The 20,952-nt window shown below is 36.8% G+C and overlaps 1 protein-coding gene across 6 annotated transcripts in view; it reads right to left on the reverse strand.

Moving 5' to 3' along the window:
- The window catches only part of Cep290 (Centrosomal protein 290kDa), a 1,403,175-nt gene that overhangs the window by 951,739 nt on the left and 430,484 nt on the right, over nt 1-20,952 (reverse strand). For all 6 annotated transcript variants that reach the window (XR_010858542.2, XM_067136188.2, XM_067136189.2 and 3 more), the window contains exons 10-12: nt 8,118-8,308; nt 5,864-6,005; nt 5,662-5,791 (exon numbers count right to left, since the gene is read on the reverse strand). Coding sequence is in view for 5 of the 6 variants with exons in the window: in XM_067136188.2 (XP_066992289.2) it covers nt 5,662-5,791; nt 5,864-6,005; nt 8,118-8,308 (463 nt within the window). In the remaining variant the exon portion in view is untranslated. The remainder of the gene's footprint in view (nt 1-5,661; nt 5,792-5,863; nt 6,006-8,117; nt 8,309-20,952) is intronic.

Raw genomic sequence — 20,952 nt, forward strand, 5'->3', positions numbered from 1 at the left:
ACGGTTCACGCATACATCCCGCGGCTGTAGCATAGATGTCATGCCGCCCGGAATGACTGCTAGGTTGGTTTTCCCATCCTTGATATGTTTCTTCACAGCGTCTGTTGTGTGGCCGCGGTAACTGTCGAGAACAAGCAAGCTCTTTTGTCCCAATAATGCACCAGGGCGACATTGTCAGACACACTTTACCCAGTCTTCCACAAGTGAACTGTCCATCCAGCCACTGAGATCTGACAAGAACACCAGTGGGTACATTTTTAGGAAGCGATTTTGCTTGAGAACAATGTATGGTGGCAATTTGGTTCCGTCGGCAAGAATACACAACATTACCGTACACCGTTGTTTTTCATTACCACCTGTTCTTATGGTAACACTTTTTGCACCCTCAACACTCACAGTCCTGTCCACTGGCATTCCAAAGTAGACTGGCATCTGATCTGCATGGCCAATTTGGGAAAGCAAATATGCATTTTACTTCCACAAACAAATTATGTGACACTGAAATGACAATAACTTCTCATCGTAGGCACCAGATACGTCGAGGTCCTCCTTCATATGCTCAACCCATTTCTTTTATAAAAATTACAAACCCATCCTCGGCTTGCCTTAAACCCTTCCGATGAAAGGTCTTTTGCAATCTCTAATGCCTTTAGCTGACACATTTCGGTTGACACACCATATCCCAATTCCCGCCTTTGTGTCAAATATTTATAAAGTTTTTTTCAATTTCTGGAAACTGTACACTCAGTCCACAAAAAGCTCTACGATCACCACTACATGTTAATAGCACATTTTTCTTCTTTCTCCAATGGCGAATACACGACTCGTCAATATTGTATTTCCTACCGGCGGCACGATTTCCAATAATTTCGGCTTTCGAACTACTTTCAGTTTCTCACCTGCAGTAAAAGATCGCAAACGTTTTATGGAATTCATGTCGATACTCCAAGAACGTGCGTGAGACTGACGCCAAGTGCGGAAGTAGCGTATACTGAGAGCGGAGAGAGCAATGTTGCCAAGCCGCGCCAGCGGTGATGCCCAATTTCCGTGCATTCAGAAAGATAAATTTCCCAAAATTTTAAATAAGACCCACACCCAATTTTGGAAGCGATATTTTCAAAAAAACAGTGTGGGGTGGTATTCAAGATTATACGGTATATCACAGCAAGCAAGCAGTGAGCAGAATAGAGCTCTTCGTATCAAGGAAGTGGAGCGGTCATTTTTTTGACCACTTATGGCCTTCCTACGTATAACGAACAATATCGGTGTTCCCTTATTATCTATGGATGTAATTTTTGGCGTGAATGTACATAACCCTAAAAGATTAAAAGTCACAAAAGCACAACCTCGTGCAAAAAATGTACGAGGATAGAAATACTTTGAAATTCGGTAACGGTCAAAATGACCGCTCTGGCCGTTCTAGTGTTAATTAATTTTAACATTTCTTCGTATATGTAGATTTCAGTCTTAATTCTGTTTTTGACCTGAACTTCCACATTACAGCTTAATAAGAGTCATAATGGACTATAGTAATACAATTTGAAAAGGAATAGTACTAAACAAACAAAAACACCAGGGAACACGTATACTACTGTGCTAAATTTCACTATATATTCAGTAACCTTATTAACAATACAATGAAAAAGTTACTACATCTTCCACACAACAATACCGTAGTTAACATCCGTTGGTAGTCTGCAAGAAAACATTTAACTTCTAGTTTGCAAAATTTCAGCCTACGTGTCTGGCTGTTTATCTGACAGTTGTAGTACAGGCCCTAGTCAAATTACAATTTATAATCTTTTTTTTTTTTTTTTCTCCACATACAGTAAAACCTTGCTAATTCTAAGTCGTTGGGACGCTAAAATCGGACTTAGAATGTGATTTCGAATTAACTGCAGCCAACTCGAAATTCAGAAATGCCAACCATTGCTGCATCACAAAATATTCTAAGATCCTTTAATGCACCTGATTCACAGTTAAAACATTTCAAATGCTGTGGAATAACAAAAATTTACAAAAAGGATCCAACAAGGTGCATTTTTTGAAATAATGCTCTTGGAAAACACCATATACTGTCAAACATAACCTCACACCTAGGAAAAATTAAACATAATTCAAAGACAAAGAGTGTTCTACTGTATATGCACGATGCAATACAAATAGCACTTGTACAGGGGAGCCAACAAGACTGTCCAATTTGGAAACACATGACACCAACAAAACAAACTTTAAAAAGCCAGACATATATTTAACACAAAATCAAGAATAAAAATAACTTCGTACAGTACCTGAAAAGTTCACAAATGTTTAATGGTCCAGTAGGGGTTTCTTTTGTCGCACATTAGGCTTATTGCCTTTAAAGAAAGAATGTATGAGAGGTTGCTTGATCTTTTTTTTTTTATAAACACTAGCTACCAACTGCTCCACATGGGCCATAGCCTTAACTGTAGCGTCGTCAGCATCACTTGCACTTATCACAGAATCCAACACAGACAGAGCCGCAAGTACATCATTTTTTGACGGAATAGTTGCTGCCTGTGCTGTATCCTTGTCATGTTCAAAATTAGCTGTAGCTGCATATTCCTCTGTGTCATGTTATCACAGCAGATCATCACGGCGGGATCCCGGTCTTCTGAAGTAGTCTCCGCATGGTCTATGGTGATTTATTTGGCGAAAGTTATACCGGCATCGGATTTTTTGCCGTAACCCCTCCCATTCGTCTTCACTGTCATCTTCTTCTCCTCCTTATTCTACTTCATTTAACGAACCAAAACCACACTTGACAAAGCAGTTCTTGATTGTCGATGAAGGAATAGCGTCCCAGGTAACCGTCACACTCCGCATGCATCAATCACATTTCACTTGTGTAATTCTCCCACCAGAATATTTCTAGCAGCTTCATGGAGAAAGTAACGGACCAGTCGCTTCCTGTAGGCATGTTTCAAAGATGAAATTATACCTTGATCTCGTAGTGTTGGCTTGCAAAAAAAGAAGATGCACATGTTTTAAAATTAAATTATGTTTGTGTGCAGCGCACTGATCCAACAGAAGTATTTTTCTGTCCTGACATGCCATTTTGTGCTCAAGGCATACCAGCCACGCCTCAAAAATTATGCCTGTTATCCAGGAATTTTTAGACCACTTGTATTTGCACAGAAAGTGCCTGATGCCCTTAAAACCTCATGGCTTCTCGAACCTGTCTATGACAAGGGGAGGCAGTCTCTTGCTTCTGTCCGCATTGCGACACAGAAGGACTGTGACCCTATCCTTGTAAGATTTCCCGCCATGGTACTTCTCTCCTTTAAAACCATAAGTCCGTTTGGGCTCGGCATTAAAAATCAACGCAGTCTCATCGGCATTGAAGACATTGTTCGGTGCATATGAATTTATTATATGAGCCACTCTTTCTCGCTAACTGTCTGCATCGCTAGTGTTCACTGATTCTGCTTCTCCATGCACTGCCTGCCACATGATATTGTGCTGTTCCTTAAAACGCTGAAGCCACTCGTTTGAACACTGAAGCTCAAGCCCCATCTTTAGCACCAGTTCATCTGCCTTCCCCTTAATAATCTCGTCATCAACGGGGATATTGTTCGCTCGAACATGCCGAAACCACTCGATCAACTGTACTTGTAGTTCCTTGAATGCGCATTCGCTTTGCTGTATTTACACCCTGCATTTCTTGAGCTTCTATGCCTACACAATTTTTTAAAAACATTGTAAGTGTGGCCACAGGAACTGCAAAATCTTTAACTATTTCAGTTTTAATTTTTTGTCCTTTGTTGACCTCCCTTATAATTTTCATTTTCTCGCTCAGTGTCTTGGAAGAATACTGATGCTTACCCATCTCGCAACACCAAACTAAAACACCATAACCATAAATTAAAACACAGTATTAATAAAATATAACTTTGAAGTTTATAACAGCACACTACAAGAATACAAAAGAACTATGATTTCACTAGAACTTGGCAACTCTGAAGCGAGCTGTAGGCACACCAAAGTCAAAGTTCAGAAAGATACCCCTGCATGTTCCGGAAGATGTTCTATCGTGACACATAGAATTTTTAATTCAAATTACACTATAAAATATTATTTTTAACAAAATGAAGGACAATTTTGAATTAACACTCTGTATTTCAAAATTGGGACCGACGTTGTTCTTCGAATGATGAATTATCCGTATTTTGAATTAAACAATTTAAATAACATGCAAAACCGCATCTTGTGTTTCCGGGAACGAAAGATTCTATGAATTAGGCGGCATTTTGAATTAACCGATTTCAAATTATCAAGGTTTACTGTAATGTGCTACCTTCTGAAATAAACACCACAACGGTGGTACGAAACCTGTGCTTGTAAAATGCTGAATAAAATTAGTGATAGTGGTTTTGATTATGGGGACAACAATCCCAACACATATGTTGCAAGTTCAAGTGAGAGGGAGAAATGGGATTACAGAAAACTGTTCTGACACAAGACACTCGGGAAAAGTCTTCTTGTAGCACTGGCCAGTAAATGCCTCAGCAAAATCAAGAGCCCCTGATGGGAAGCAAAACACTTTACAGTGATGACAGAAAAGGCATTGTTTTGTATGTTCTTAAGCAATAAATAAGTTGAACATATTCTTGCCACAAACACATGTAAGTGGACTAAAATTAAATTTCTCAACCAATAAGTGGAAAGGGTTAGAAAGAAATCATTCAGTTACATAATAAAAGCATAGTGCACAACAATGTTGCCAATGTAAAGGCAAAGGTATGTTTCTTCAGGAACACCAATGGTAAAATGTGTTGAAGAGATGGACCGAGAAATATATCCAAGGAAAAAAGTTTGTGGCAACCAAAGTTATTAGATTATCTACTGCCTTCCAACCTTAAATTTCATGCCCTGCACTACTGGGAGATGAAAGGTATGATGGTAAACAGGGTGAAAATTCAGGTTGTAAATTTCACCAAGAGGAAAAGTCCTCTCAGTTTTAATTAGTGTGTTGATGGGGTGATAGTACCTCATGGGGAACATTGTATGTACGTACAAGTTACTATAAGGAATGATCTTCACTGGGGTAATCATATTAACGAGGTTGTAAACAAAGGTTACAGACATCTTCACATGGTTATAAGGGCATTTAGGGGTTGTAGTAAGGATTTAAAGGAGAGGCGTATAAGTTTCTGGTAAGACCGCAGTTACAGTATGGTTCCAGTGTATGGGACCATCACCAGAATTACTTGATACGAGAACTGGAGAAGATCCAAAGGAAAGCAACATGATTTGTTCTGGGTGATTCCCGACAAAAAAGTAGTGTCACAAAAATGTTGTTAATTTTGGACTGGGAAGACTTGGGAGTAAGGAGAGTAGATGTTTGACAAAGCAGGATGTTACAAGTAACTATTCTCATTTTCGTTCCATATTGAAGATGACGTACATCACAAATATTATAATAATTATTTATAGACCCACCTGTTCAATACTAAGCAGGATGTTCCAAGCTGTCAGTGGAGAAATGGCGTTGAATGACGTAAGTAGAATAATAAGCTCAAGCGGAGCTTTCGAAAGTAGGAATAATCATGATATGAAGATAAAGTCGAGATTCAACAGGACAAATTGGGGTAAATATTCATTAATAGGAAGAGAAATTACCGATGACTGATAACTGACCTGGAGTAGAGGGCATGTCTTCAGTTTTTACTGGGACAAGACTTCTTTCTGCTTCATCATCTTCTGACTTGAACTGTGCTCTCTTCAGCTGCTGGATTAAGTCATTCAGCTGTTGCATCAACCTACGATTCTGAAGTACAGGAAGTTAGTTAAAATGTTATACTATGTTTGTTAAAGATGTTTGTGTATGCGAGCCATGTACCTCCAGCCTCAGGTGTAGCTTTTCCTCCTCCAAGCGCTCGGCCTGCTGCTGGAGGACTCTCATGAGGGCCTGTTCCTTTTTCCTTCGAGCGAACACTCTGTCCAAAGAGACTGGCTCCTCAGGAGGTAGACCCAGCTTCTCCCTGATCAACAACAAACAAATTCTTAATCTGAATACAAAGTTGTCACATAAGAACAGCAAGCAATGACTGAAATAACAGATGTGGTAGTGTACAGACTTGTAATGTACAGAATTGTAATGCCAGGATGGATCGTGTCTAACTACTACACTAGACTGCCTGCGCAATTCCCCAATTTTTTTTTTTTTTTTTTTTTGTCGAACCATTAATTATAACATAGTTAACACTATAACATACTATAACACACAAATAAAGAAAGAATGACTTGTTTCGTCCTAGGAGAACATTCCCATCTTGTCACAAATCACTTTAAACCATGCATACATCTGAACAGTATTGTTTACATTACTTAAACTTGTCAATGATTGTGAAGGGGTGATGTTATGGACAAGTGAGATAAAATTATGTCACCTTAGTTACCTCGAGAATTTTCTGTACATAATACCAGCCGCTAATTGACCTTTACCTCCAGCATTTGGATTGATACCAGCTTCCTTGCACCAGCTGCGGTTGCTATGTACAGTAGGTGGGAGAGGGGAATGCTGTTCTGTGGGGAGGGAGGGGAGGGTAAGTGCTACATGCTTATCTTATAATATCTTTTTTTGTATTAGGAAGTAGTTGCATGACAGTGATTTTGATGAAATAAAAGTGCGGAGTAGATTGAAGGGGTAATTTGTAAGATATTATTTTTAGTGATATTTAACAACCTACTAAAATGTCTGAAGTGGTGAGTACATTGAGTAAATTCAAGGAATTTGGTACAGATAAAAATATTCTATCACACATTCCAGATGTTTAGCGTCAGTGGGGCCTCCTGTGGGATTCAGTGAGCACTAAAGCAAAAAGTGTGAAATGTTTTGCATTAGCACTTAGATGATTATTTTTGACAGACTTTTTACAATTGTACTGGCGAGCAGGTTTTTGGCACTTCTCTCAGGACACCTGTTACTGGGCTTTCAGACAGGAATAGAGTCTTGAGAGTTTGCAATATGCTTGGAAGATGTCTCAAGACTTGAGATATTCTTACTGCTGTGGTTGGTCATGGCTCATTTCTGAGTAAGTGGGACTGTCTTTATAAAATGTAGTTTCTCTGCACTTTTACTCATTTTAACGTTTTCCCATATTGTACATTTTTTTCTCCCGGAGTCCATCCAAAAACGGAGAATCCAGGTTTTATTTCATCAATATCACTATCATGCATCTATTTCCTAATACACAAAAAGACATTATGAGATGGCCACCCCTTACAACAGAACAGAGTTATTACCTATGGCATTCCATCTGTTCCATGCTGCCACCTACTATTAATTTGTTTATCGAGTTGCTTTTTCTTTGGAGATAGTTCGCCGCTGTTGTGTTTATATTTGTTATCAATACGTCGTGCATCAGTTGCGGCATGGAACATGAAGATATTTACAGATGGTTGTGTGACAGTGGTGGTATTGGCTGATTCTGAAATTGAAATTAGTGTCCCGATATCTGAGTGATGAGAAAATTGAGGAGGAAGACAGCAGCGAAAATGGCAATGTAGGGAGTGATGAATGATAAGGCGACCGTGATTTTTTGAAATATTTTTGCAACAGTCCTAAAGAATACACATGTCCTAGTACAGGAAAGAAGCCAGTAGCTTTAGTGAATGGTTTTCAACTATAAAATATGCAGCAAAAGGGAGAAAATAAGCCTGAAGTGAGTCACAAGTCTTTCGGGGATCAAGTTATGATAGAACTTATGGGGGAGATTATGTAAGAAAAGGACTGTGTCGTGTGTTCTGATAGGAAAGTGAACGGAGGCAGAAATGCAACAATTTTTATGTGAGACCCGCCCAGGGAACCCAGTACTGCACCCAAACAAATGCCTCTGTAAGTACCACACTTCCACAAAATATTGCTGATTTATTTTTAATATTATGGATAATAAAGAAATGTGCAGTTCATATTTTTAATGTAAAAATTCAGCATTTTACTTATGTGAGTATTTCCTTCCCATACTTGCCTAATGTTAAATTTGACCTGTGCAAGATGCAGGCAGGAAATGAATTTGACCCCAAAGAAAGCCAGGAATGTTTTCAATAAAGTGACAGAACAGAAGGACATCTCATACAAGGAGTGTTCTTACCGTAGAGCCATGTTCTGCTCCTCCAACTGTCCAGCCTCGGTCTCCATCTTATTAGCAGCTTGAACCAGTTCTTCGATCTGCTTGTCTCGCACCCGACACTGTTTCCTCAGTTCCTTGATTTCACTCATAGCCTCCATGAGACCGTACTCTCCTGATTCATACTCTCGCAGCTGGACCAACATCTCTGTAGCCTGTAACCAACGTCACTGAATTACAACAGTAATCAAGAGTAGTAGAAGTGTTCTGACAGCTAGCGCAGAAGGGTGTTTCTCCCAGCAAACTCCATGATGAGCTTACCCCTGCCACCCTTGTGTGCACTATCTGTCAGAATGACTCCTCATAATTGGAGGACCAATCATTCTGCTGACCTGTCTGCAAGTTATTAAGCAGTGTGCTGTGGCACCAGAAATTCCTGTAATATTCACAGTTTAAGCAGCTAAACTTTTGCTTCTCTATAAGTGTAGCAGAGGGTAAGATTCAAAAGAACACTGGGATGAATTTTAATGCACTCTGTTTTGTACAGGGACAATTATATGTTTGGTTGTGGCATCATACACAACCATTAAGCCGGCTCAAGGGAGATAGGGTCATCTTCCCTATCCTTCACTTGAGTAATTCTTGTCTGGCGCATCCACGCTGTGGGGGTGGGTATCCTCCACATCAGTACACCAGTGTGAAGGAGAGCTCTAAGTTCAGGCAGGGACCCAGTCTCATGGGACACCCACGCCCAGGGTTACGGGAGAAGACCTTAACAGCATCTTAGGCAAAGAAGGAGACTTTTGGAGTGGCGAAGATGGTGGACAAGGCAACCCATCCTCTCTGGGGAAAATTAGAAGAAGAAACCACTGCCTTGTAGAGAAGAGGGATCTTCAAAGGCTAAGGGAGTAAACCCGAAAGAAAATCCTCAGATGTGTTATGTTTAGCAGGTCAACAGACGAGTGAATTTGTACTTGCTTTCAACTACAATACAAGCCTCAGATGGAAGTTTAAAAATGGAAATGGAATTGACAAGTCTCTGACTACAGTTGCACAGTATGATGGTAATGCTGATGCTCGAGCAAGTGTTAGATCAGAGAACAAAACCCGATTTGGAACAATAAATATTTTAACAATGAATGGGAAGGAAAATGAACTGATTGGCCTAATGGAGAGACGAAAACTCAACATCCTGGGATTAAAAATGCTATTTGTTTGGGGTGTCGACCCATGTGGATCATTTGCCCTTTATCCTGGGATTAAGTGAAGTAAAATGGAAATGGAAAGGGAAAGGAATAAAGAAACTAAGGGGTACACCTTGTACTGGATGGGTAACATGAAAGAAAAAAGAAATGGAGTGGGATTTGTAGTGAATCAGAATGTTGAACCAATAGTTGAAGTTGAGTATGTAAATGAAAGAATTATAATAATGCACAAACATGTACAAAAGGAACTACTGAAGATATACAGGTGTATGCTCCACAGACAGGATGTAGCGTGAAAGAAAAAGTAGAGTTCCTCAATGAACTGGAAACACACTGTTGGAGATGGGATCATGATAATGGGAGATCTGAATGCTCATGTGGAAACTGATAGAATGGGATATGAGAATGTTCTGGGCCTAGATGGGTGTGGCGATAGAAATGAAGATGGAGGGACACTGTCTGACTTTTGTATCAGAAATAACCTGATAATAAAGAACACATGGTTTATGAAGAGTAATAGCCGTGAGATCAGCCGATATAGTTGGGATGGACAGTATGGAACACTCTTTGATTTTACAATAACAGACCGAGAATGTATATGAAGATAATCCCCAGTGGAAGTATGGAAGGTTATCATACATTATTAATTGTGGAATTAAAACAAGTAAAAATCCCTAAAACTATATTGAAGAAGAAACCAAAGATCAGAATTTGGGAATTGGAGGAGGATAAAAGAATGGCATTCCAAGATTGTATAAAAAGGAAGCTGCCAAACACGGAAATACGAAGTGGAGAAGAAGAGTGGGATAATTTAAGACAGACATTTGTGGAAGCAGCAATTGAGGTATGCGGGAAAACAAAAGGAAAGTTTAAGGGAAAGGAGACATGGTGGTGGACAGAAAAAATAAGGAAAAAAAGAAATAAAAGAAAGGAACAAGGTGAAGAAAGAAATGGATAAGGAAAAGCATAAAATGTATGAGAGGGATGAGAATAAGATAGAAAGGTTACATGTGGAATACAACAAACTGAAACTACCAGTAAAGAGGAGTATCAAGGAAGAAAAGGAGAAATGTTGGGGAGTGTTTACCAACAAAATTGAGCAAGATAGTCGAGGAAATCAAAAACTATTATACAGAGTAATAAAATCAAAAAGAAAAAATCAAGAAAAGATCAAGGCATTAAAGAGAGAAGATGGATCCATAGTACATGACAAAAAGGGTCTTCAGAAGGTGAAGACAAAGTATTTTGAAAAATTTATAATGAGGATGACTGCTCGGAGGAAGGAGATAAGAAAATGGAAATAAGAGATGGAGAAAAAGAAGAGAACCCGATATCATGGTTGGAAGTTGAAAGGAAAGTGAAAGCAATGACCAAAGGTAAAGCAAGTGGAAAAAACGAATTCAATGCTGATATGATTAAGGCAGCAGGAAGCATTGGACTACACTGGCTATACAGAGCCCTCAATGCCATATGGAAAGATGAAAGGATACCTGAAGATTGACAACAAGAAAGCATTATACCACTGTTCAAGTCCATAGACTGGTTTGATGCAGCTTCCATGCTAACCTTTTCATTTCTACGTAACTACAGCATCCTACATCTGCTCTAATCTGCTTGTCATATTCATACCTTGGTCTACCCCTACTGTTCTTACCACCTACACTTCATTCAAAAACCAACTGAACAAGTCCTGGGTGTCTTAAGATGTGTCCTATCATTCTATCTCTTCTTCTAGTCAAATTTAGCCAAATCAATCTCCTCTCGCCAATTCAATTCATTTGTGATTCGATCTATCCATCTCTCCTTCAGCATTCTTCTGTAACACCACATTTCAAAACTTTCTATTCTCTTTCTTTCTGAGCTAGTTATCCATGTTTCACTTCCATACAATGCCACGCTCCTCACGAAAGTCTTCGAAAACATCTTGCTAATTTATATATTTATTTATTTAATAAATGTGCCACCAACAGAGACACGCTTCAATTATAGATGGCTTTTACAAATTATTTGAACAAATAACATAGAAATACCAAAAAGAAGAAAATGTGAAAATGCTATGTAAATGAGATGATAATGCTCTATACAAAATTGATGAAACAATATCTCATATACAGAAGCCTGTTAATAAAAAATAAAAAAAAATTGTAACAAAATCATGTAAATATTATACATATAAACAAATCACTTCGAGGAGAAAAATTGTTTTAATATATTTACATATGTGTCATATTCATAAGCAAAGTCAAGATCTATATGATACTTATTAATTAAGTTATTGTATGTTTCACACATATTGATAAACGGAGAGTTCTAAAAAAATACAGTTATGGAGATTGGAGTAATAAACAATTGCCGAAATCTTAAATTTCCTTTTCTAACATTAAAGCATAACTCGTGAAGCGAACTATTATCGTCAATTAATGCATTAACCATCTTATAGAGATAAATTTGTTGAGCTATTACACACCTACTGGCTAGCGATACGTATTTAAATTCATTCAACAAAAATCCATATGAAACATAATTTCTAAAGGGGAATATATTATATTTTTTATAATAAATATATCTTAAAAAGTGTTTCTGCACCCTTTCAATTTGATTTTGATAAGATTTATAACATGGAGACCAAATTAAACATGAATACTGAAGTTTTGATCGGACAATACTATTGAATAATAAGGTGAGTGCATACGTATTAGAAAAATCTCTTGAATTTCTAATTATAAAACCCAATTTCTTATAGGAATCATTAACCATTCTATTAATATGCTCCTTGAAAGATAAATTTCTTGTAACAATTACCCCTAAATCATTAACAGACTGAACAACTTTGAGTTCTTCATTATTAATTTTATATTTATAATTCAATGTATTTTTCTTATTTGAAATCTGAAGGAAACAGCATTTATTTATATTAAGTTGCAAACAGTTTTCAATACTCCATATGTATAAGTAATCCAAATCATATTGTAATTTCAACATATCAACATTTTTTTATCTCTTTATAAAGTTTGACATCATCAGCATATAATAAACACTGAGCAAACCTAATTCTAGTGGGCAAATCTATATATATAAAATAACTTGTCCTGACTGACTGACTGACTGATTCATCATCGCCGAGCCAAAACTACTGGACATAAAGAAATGAAATTTTGGGGATATATTCATATTAAGATGTAGGTGCTCGCTAAGAGATGATTTCTGGATATTCCGTCGCTAAGGGGGTGAAAAGGGGGGTGAAATTTTAAAAAGAGTGTATCTATATCTCAAAACTTTAAAAGTTTACAGATGTAAAAATTGGTATTTAGAATCTTCTTTTAAAATAAGGATACACGTATTTTTTTTGTTTTCTGAAAACCCCAATAGGAGGGGTGAAAAAGGGTAAAAATGGGGAAAAATGGGTTGAATGCCTTCAATCAGGATACCGGTACTTATATCTCAGAAACTGAAGACATTACAGACCTGAAAATTGGTACTTTTGATCTCTTTTAAAAATAAAGAAACACGTATTTTTTTGTTTTTGGAAAATCCAATTAATGGGAGGGTGAAAAGGGGGTGAATTTTTAAAATGAGTGAATCTATATCTCCAAACTTTTAAAGTTTGCAGATGTAAAAACTGGTATTTAGAATCTTCATTAAAAATAAAGAAACACGTATTTTTTTTGTTTTCAGAAAATCGCATTAGGAGGAGTGAAAGGGGTGGAAAAAGGGTTAAATGCCTTTAATGAGGCTACTTATATCTCAGAAACTGAAGATATTACAGACCTGAAAATCGGTGTTTGGGATCTCCTTTAAAAATAAAGAAACAAGTATTTTTTTTGTTTCTGGAAAATCCAATTAAGGGAGGGGGTGAAAAGGGGGTAATATTTTAAAATGAGTGAATCTATATCTCAAAACTTTTAAAGGTTATAGATGTGAAAATTGGTATTTAGAATCTCCTTTAAAAATAAAGAAACACGTATATTTTGTTTTCGGAAAATCCTAATAGGAAGGGTGGAAAAGGTTGAAGAAGGGGTCGAATGCCTTTCATGAGTCTACTTATATTTCAGAACCTGAAGATATTACAGACCTGAAAATTGGTGTTTGGGATCTCCTCTAAAAAAGAAACACGTATTTTTTTGTTTTTGGAAAATTCAATTAATGGGGGGTGAAAAGGGGGTGATCTTTTAAAATTTGTGTATATATATCTCAAAACTTTTAAAGTTTATAGATGTAAAAATTGGTATTTAGAATCTCCTTTAAAAATAAAGAAACACGTATTCTTTTGTTTTCGGAAAATCCCAATAGGAAGGGTGTAAAAGGGTGAATAATGGGTTGAATGCCTTTAACGAGGCTACTTATATTTCAGAACCTGAAGATATTACAGACCTGAAAATTGGTATTTGGGATCTACTTAAAAAGTAAAGAAACACGTATTTTTTCGTTTTTGGAAAATCCAAATATTGGGGGGGGGGGGTGAAAAAGGGGGGTGAATTTTTAAAATGAGTGTGTCTACATCTTAAAACTTTAAAATTTACAGATGTAAAAATTGGTAGTTAGAATCTCCTCTAAAAATAAAGGAACATGCATATTTTTTTGTTTCCTGTAAATCCCAATAGGAGGGGTGTAAAAAGGCGAAAAATGGGTTGAATGCCTTTAATGACGATACATATATGTCAGAAACGAAAGATATTACAGAACTGAAAATTTGTATATGAGATCTCCTTTAAAAATAAAGAAACACGTATTTTTTAGTTTTTGGAAAATCCAATTAATGGCGGTTAAACAGGAGTAACAAATTGGGGTGAATTTTTTAAAAGACTATATCTACAGAATATCTTGGAAACGTAAAATGTTACAGACGTAAAAAGTGGGTGTTTGGAATCTCCTGTAAATGTAAAGAAACATAGGTGATTTGTTTTTGGAAACTCCACGTAAGGGGAACTCAAAAGGGGTGAAATTTTAAAATGAGAATTTTTACACTATATCTGAAAAAACTTCACATGTTACAGGAGTGAAAAATGGAATTTTTTATCTCTATTAAACATAAAGAAACGTGTATTTTTAGTTTTCGGAAATATCACTTGGGTGGAGGGGGGGGGGGGTAAGAGTGACTGAAAATGGTGTTGAATTCTTTTAATTAGGCTACTGATATATCAAAAATGAAGATGTTACAGACGTGAAATTTGATATTTTCAATCTGCTTTAAAAGTAAAGAAACACGTATTCTCTTAAAATCCAATGAAGTGGGGGGGGGGGGTGTGTGTGAAAGAATTGAAGAATTAATTGGCTTAATTGTATGAGAATACATACATCTAATAAAAACTAAAGTTGTTACAGACGTGAAAATTCGCATTTGGATCTCCTTTAAAAACAAAGAAAAACGTGTTTTGGGCGGGAAACCATCTTGGAGGGCGGGAGTGTAAAGGAGTTGAATTCCTTTCATGAGGACACATAAATCAAAAACTGAAGAAGTTACAGTCGTGATATTTGGTATTTAGAAGATCCTTTACTATTAAAGAAAAAAGTATTTTTTGCGGGAAAGTTCACTTGGGAAGGGGGGGAGGGGGAGTAGTGTGAAATGAAGTGAAGAAAGTAAATTACTTTTATGGGGATACTCATATCTCAAAACTGAAGGTAATAGACGTGAACATTGGTTTTTGGAATCTCCCGTAAACATAAAGAAACAAGCCTTCTTTTAATTTTTTTTTTGGGGGGGGTGGGGGGTGGCGTTAAATGAACTTAACAGCGGTGGGGTGTAGAAGGAGGTGAGACCAATTGATTTTACTGTTATTAATGTACTTATAAGGATCCTCCGTTGCTCAGGCGGCAGCGCGCCGGCCTCTCACAGCTGGGTTCCGTGGTTCAAATCCCGGTCACTCCATGTGACATTCATGCTGGACAAAACGGAGGCGGGACAGGTTTTTCTCCGGATACTCCGGTTTTCCCTGTCATCAGCCATTCCAGCAACACATAATAATAATAATAATGTTCCGGACCGTCGTCAAATGTGCGGACCGCGCTGGTAACGGCTCCTGGACGGGTAATGACTAAGAATGCAGTCCGGCCACGGGTTCAGTGCCGCCAAGGCACCCAATATGACACCACGCCGGATCTCCTGAAGGATTTTATCCATATTAAAAATGATTAAAGGAAAAGATGGCAAAGATTTACGGACCCAACTGACCAGGAGGAATACCTGAGCCTAGCCCGGGAAGTACGAAATCGATTGCTGGAAAGGAAGATTGAAAAATGGGAGGAAACGTGATGTAAAATAATAGAAAACGAGTCAGATCGGGAATTTTGGTGGATTCTCGCAGAAAACGAGTCAGATCGCGAATTTCGGCGGATTATATATCTAAAACAATAAATTTCAGTATAATACCGTAGCGAAGCATGGGTATCTTGCTAGTCATTAATATATAAAATAAAGAATAAAGGGCCAAGGTTAGACCCTTGTGGTACACCAGAAGTAACATTGTATGCGAAAAACTCATGTTCATGATAGTAAACATATTGTTTCCATGCACTAAGATAAGATGCAAGCAGTTTTAACCAAGGAGGGGTCAGACCAAAGCATGACAATTTTTCATTAAAATGCCATGATCTAATTTGTCGAAGGCTTTGGAAAAATCTGTGTATATTACGTCGACCTGTCCTTGATTATTCAAAACGGCACACCCATATTGTTGATGGTTATGAATTTCATGTTTTTGGTCCGTATTGAACAATATATAAGTAATAATAATAATAACTTAAATGTTTCCACCTTTTCAATACAATATATTCACAAATTTACAAAATTATACCCCATTTATACTTGATTCTTTGTTAAAAACCTCTTATTATGTATATTCCTTGTATTATTAACTATTACCATAACATCTCATTTCACTTGTTATTCTTTAAAATAATACTGTCTTAGGATTTCGCCACAAATGATCTTTGCTCCAATACGGCTGATGATGACCCCTAGATGGGTCGAAACTAGTACCGTATAATTTTGTAAATTTGTGAATATATTGTATTGAAAAGGTGGAAACATTTAAGTTATTATTATTATTACACCCATATTGTATAAATTTTAATAGATTAGTCGTAGTTGATCTACCTGGAGTAAAGCCATGATGATTGATATGTATACCGACCCTCACATGATTAAATATACGCATGTACATTATTTGCTCAAATATTTTAGCCTGTGAACACAAAATACAAACAGGGCGATAGTTTTCAATATTTTTACTGTCCCCACATTTAAAAACTGGACACACTTTCGCTATCTTCCATACTTTTGGAAAGGTTTGCGTTTTTACCACAATGTTATATAAGGCTCGTAAGGGGAAATCCAACACATTTGAACATGCTTTCAGTACGTACGGCGGTATTCGATCAACACCACATGACCTTTCAGGTTTTGATTTTTTAATAGCTAACATATATTCCTTTTCATCCACTAATTCTAAACATAACGGATAATTAACATATACATCAGATGAATCAGGAATATCATAGGTTGGTGGAGGTTTCGAATATAGCGATCGAAAAAAGGTTGCAAAGCCATCAGTTATACTTTTATTATTATTAAGTAAGATATTGTTAAATTTCATGCCCTGTTGCAGACCCTCCTTGGTATTTCTTTTGCATTCCATATAGCTCCAGAACTGATTAACATCACTTTTGATATTCTCTTCAAGTCTAGAAATATAATTCTTATACGCTTTACTGATCATATGTTTCGTTTCTCTCCTTAACTGGTTAAATATTACCCTACTATACTCTGAATGTTTCCTTCGCTTTCTGTGGATTTCCTTTATTTTCAAGTTATTTATTACGTCTTTAGTAAACCATGGAGGATATTTTTTCTTTGTGTGAAAATTCTTCATTGGTACCGTTTCACAAAATACAGAGTGTACCCGAGCATAAAAATACTCAACACCCTGGCCAGCGTCTGTAAATTCTACAATCCTAGACCAATCCATTCGCTCGAACATTTTCTACATTTGAAGTCAAATAACTGCTTAGGTTGTTCAGGTAGTTGTGAAACATGGCTACGCTCTCTGTTTAATAGTAGCGTGACTGCAATTGCAGGATGATAACTATCCTCCTTAATTAAGGGGCACTCATCTCTATATACTGTTAATGTGTTGTCTGTCTGTTACGTCATCACCCCAGAGGCTGGTTGGATCCTCAAATAGCACCACCAAAGGTTATGTGGTTATAAGGAAACCGCAAAAACCAATGGCAGCACCAAAATGAGGCATACTAGGCAAGACGAGGAGTGAGGTAGTTTGCCATTGCTTTTCTCACTGGGCCAGAAAGTGTTATTGCAGCAAGACTAACCCCATGAGCAACACCTTTCATAACACTCAGATGCACTAGTCGTGCTCTGAATGTCATTACTCAGCACCACCCATACCCCAGCAGCTTCCATACTGTCACAGCCATGGATGAGACTGGGACTTCGGTGGAAGCTACACTTTACTCTGGCCTGTGCAAGAGATGGATACAAAAGTACTGTATCCATCAAGAAATGGCAGCAGGCAAAGTTAATGTGTTAACATTCGTAATAATAAGATCAAGTGTATTTCCATTTGCATTAAGAATATTATTGACCAAGTGTAACTGATAGAGTGACATAAACTCAGCTAAGGATCTGTATGCAGGTCCAAAATTACAAGATTACCTTGCTCACCAGTAATTAATGGCAAATTAAAGTCACCAGCTATAATAAGATCTAAATTGGAAAGGTCCTTATTAACTTCAAACAATCTATAGAAGTCCAAATATGCTTCCAATTTCGTTGCAGGTGGAAAATACACTGACATTATTACATAACTGTGACCATTAATTATAATTTTTATCCAAACTGCTTCAGTATCACCAAAATCTAACGTTATTTGACTTGATAGTATAGAACCTTTAACAAGCTATTAATGGGCCTCCTCCTTTCTTTGTACCTCCACGATCTTTTCTATACACATTAAAATCCATACTAAACAGTTCGCTGTTAGCAACATGAGATTGTAACCATGTTTCCGTAATCAACAGAATATCGTATTCTGATTCACTATTGTTAACATAAAACTCCGAAATTTTAGTGTTTAACCCTCTTACATATTAATTGCATTAAAAATAATTTTTCTCAAAACACAAAAGTTACACAGTCTCATTTAATCCATTCATATCGTCCAGGGTTTTTAGATTAAACGCCTGCCGATCACCCTCTTTTTTTTTGGAGTTTAATGTTACCTCCATGATCTACCCAAAGAAAAGCACAATTTCTCAACTCCTTAATTTTTCGGCTTGGCCAAGGACCTTTCTTCGTAGTGTACCCGCTCAAAGCCTGAGTCCCAACCAGCATTTATCTCAGGGAGTGTTACGGTCCGAATCCATCGCAACTAATGCTCAATAAAAAAAATATTTTGAGATATAAGATCTCAAACTAAATGTAAGGGCGCTATCCAATCAGTACTACAGGGTTGAACGGGACACTCTAATCTTTACCTATAAGGCTCATCATAAAACACACAAATTATATATATTCAGATCAAAGGGAAATTATGAAGGCTCCGTCCTAGGAATGGGGACGGATATTTAAACGGTCACCAAGGGTTTACTATTCTACAAGAACAAGAGCCTGGAACTGTTTCCTTGCAAATGCTAAAGGAGCATTTTATTTAAGTAAACAAATTAAATTTTACACACAATCAAAATCTGTTGACCCTTGATTTGCCGGTAATTTGGCAAATTATTCCTGAAAAATGATTACATAATATTTATCACTTTTGACCACCTTTCCATTTGGGTGGTAGAACCGTTGATATCTGAAGGTATCAGATTTACCTTCGTTAACACCATGACCATATTTGATCATGGACCAATTACCTGTTGGCTAAGTAGGCGCGATCACATGGACCATGTTATCGCCTCCACTTTGATTGAGATGAGACCAACCCGGGAAACTACAAACTCTCCCCGGGTTCCTAACCAAGATATGCTAATCGTTAGTTGAAGGAATACGACAAAGGGACTCTAACCTAATGGTCCAGATGTAGGGATTTGCCTTCATTGTACACATATTAACTTAACTTATTATTTACAACCAATTGACATTATTACGTTAATTCACCAGCTGACTTCCCTAGTATCATCCAACATCATCATCCGAAATAAGAAAAATAAATAAAATAAAATAAAATATTTTATTAAATATTATTATTATTATTATTATTATTATTATTATTATTATTATTAATAAAAAATCTCAAATTTTTCATTTCAACTCCCAACATCATTATTATGTCCAAAATAAAAAAAAGTAAATTCTTCTTCAAAAAAAGTAGTTTTTTTAATATTTATTATTATTATTAATTTTAAAAAAATTTAATTTCGCCTGTTACACGGTAGTCCACTCTTAATATGTTTAACGCATAACCCCTTTTACAATTCCGATTTATTTTGACACTAATCAATCCAGATATGATTTACTTGGAATATTATTATTATTATTCTTTCAAGAATCTTTATTTTTATTCCCCATCTTTATAATTTAGTCACATACGTTCTCTCCCAAACAGAAATCACCAAGATCCGAATTCACATCGGTCGGGACATAATAGTGTTCGAACCCGCAACCTTATTTTCGTACTGTCGTCAATTCATGGACACCAAATGCTCCTAAGACAATTCTCAAATCCCATAACACCTCGCAGCTGGGCAAATACCTCCAATCTCTGCAAGTGTTAAATTATTCCTTCCTTTTCCATTTTGAAGTCCATTTATCCATTGGAACTCTTCAAAACATTTTCACAAATTAACCCTCGGTGTGTGGACTCTATTCTGCCACTCAATACACCGGTGTTTAAATACAACCTCTATGTGGGCCTTAAGATCCATCTATTTCTTCATCAACATCAGTACAATTCACTTTCATTTCGGGCCGGATTTCTGTCCCACAAACTCCAAATCTCAATTTTCGGCTCAAATCACTCTGGGCCTCAAACATAGCGTGACCATATTATAAAAGTACCTATCTCGTTTCTACCAAATTATTTATGATTATTATGGAGTCCAAAAACGTTAAATCAAAAATTGGTGTTAAAACCGGATTCACTGCACAAATTATAATTATTCACGGCACATGTGATCTCCACATTTAAATTACTTTAATTTGCAATCATTCTATCCAACTAGGCCCGTGCCTTTATTCTCAAAGATTATTATTAAACATGCCTTTACACATTACCAAATTTTAATGTACTACTTCGACACTTGTACAGATTATTATTATTTTGTCCACTGGCGAACTTCGCGATATTTACAAACAAATCAATGGACTTCATTCCGTCCCACAACAATTTAAATCACTTGGCAATCCTACCTCTGGATTATCTTAACAACATGCCTGAATATCTATAAAAGTTCCGATAACGGAAAAACACTTTGGAAGCACTTCTAAATGAATATTAACATTATCTTTACGTAAAACGTGCTCCATATCATATCAAACAACTCAAGCACTTGAATGAACAACTCAACCCTACTATACTCTATTTAATAATCAAAATTATGATGAGTGCTCGATCTAATGTACATATTAATTTGTCCCTTTGTCTATCTATTTTTGAATTTATACGAGCCGTAAACGACGGCTCGTTTCACAATCAAGT

This window comes from Anabrus simplex, chromosome 1 (assembly GCF_040414725.1).
Source record: "Anabrus simplex isolate iqAnaSimp1 chromosome 1, ASM4041472v1, whole genome shotgun sequence".
NCBI lineage: Eukaryota > Metazoa > Arthropoda > Insecta > Orthoptera > Tettigoniidae > Anabrus > Anabrus simplex.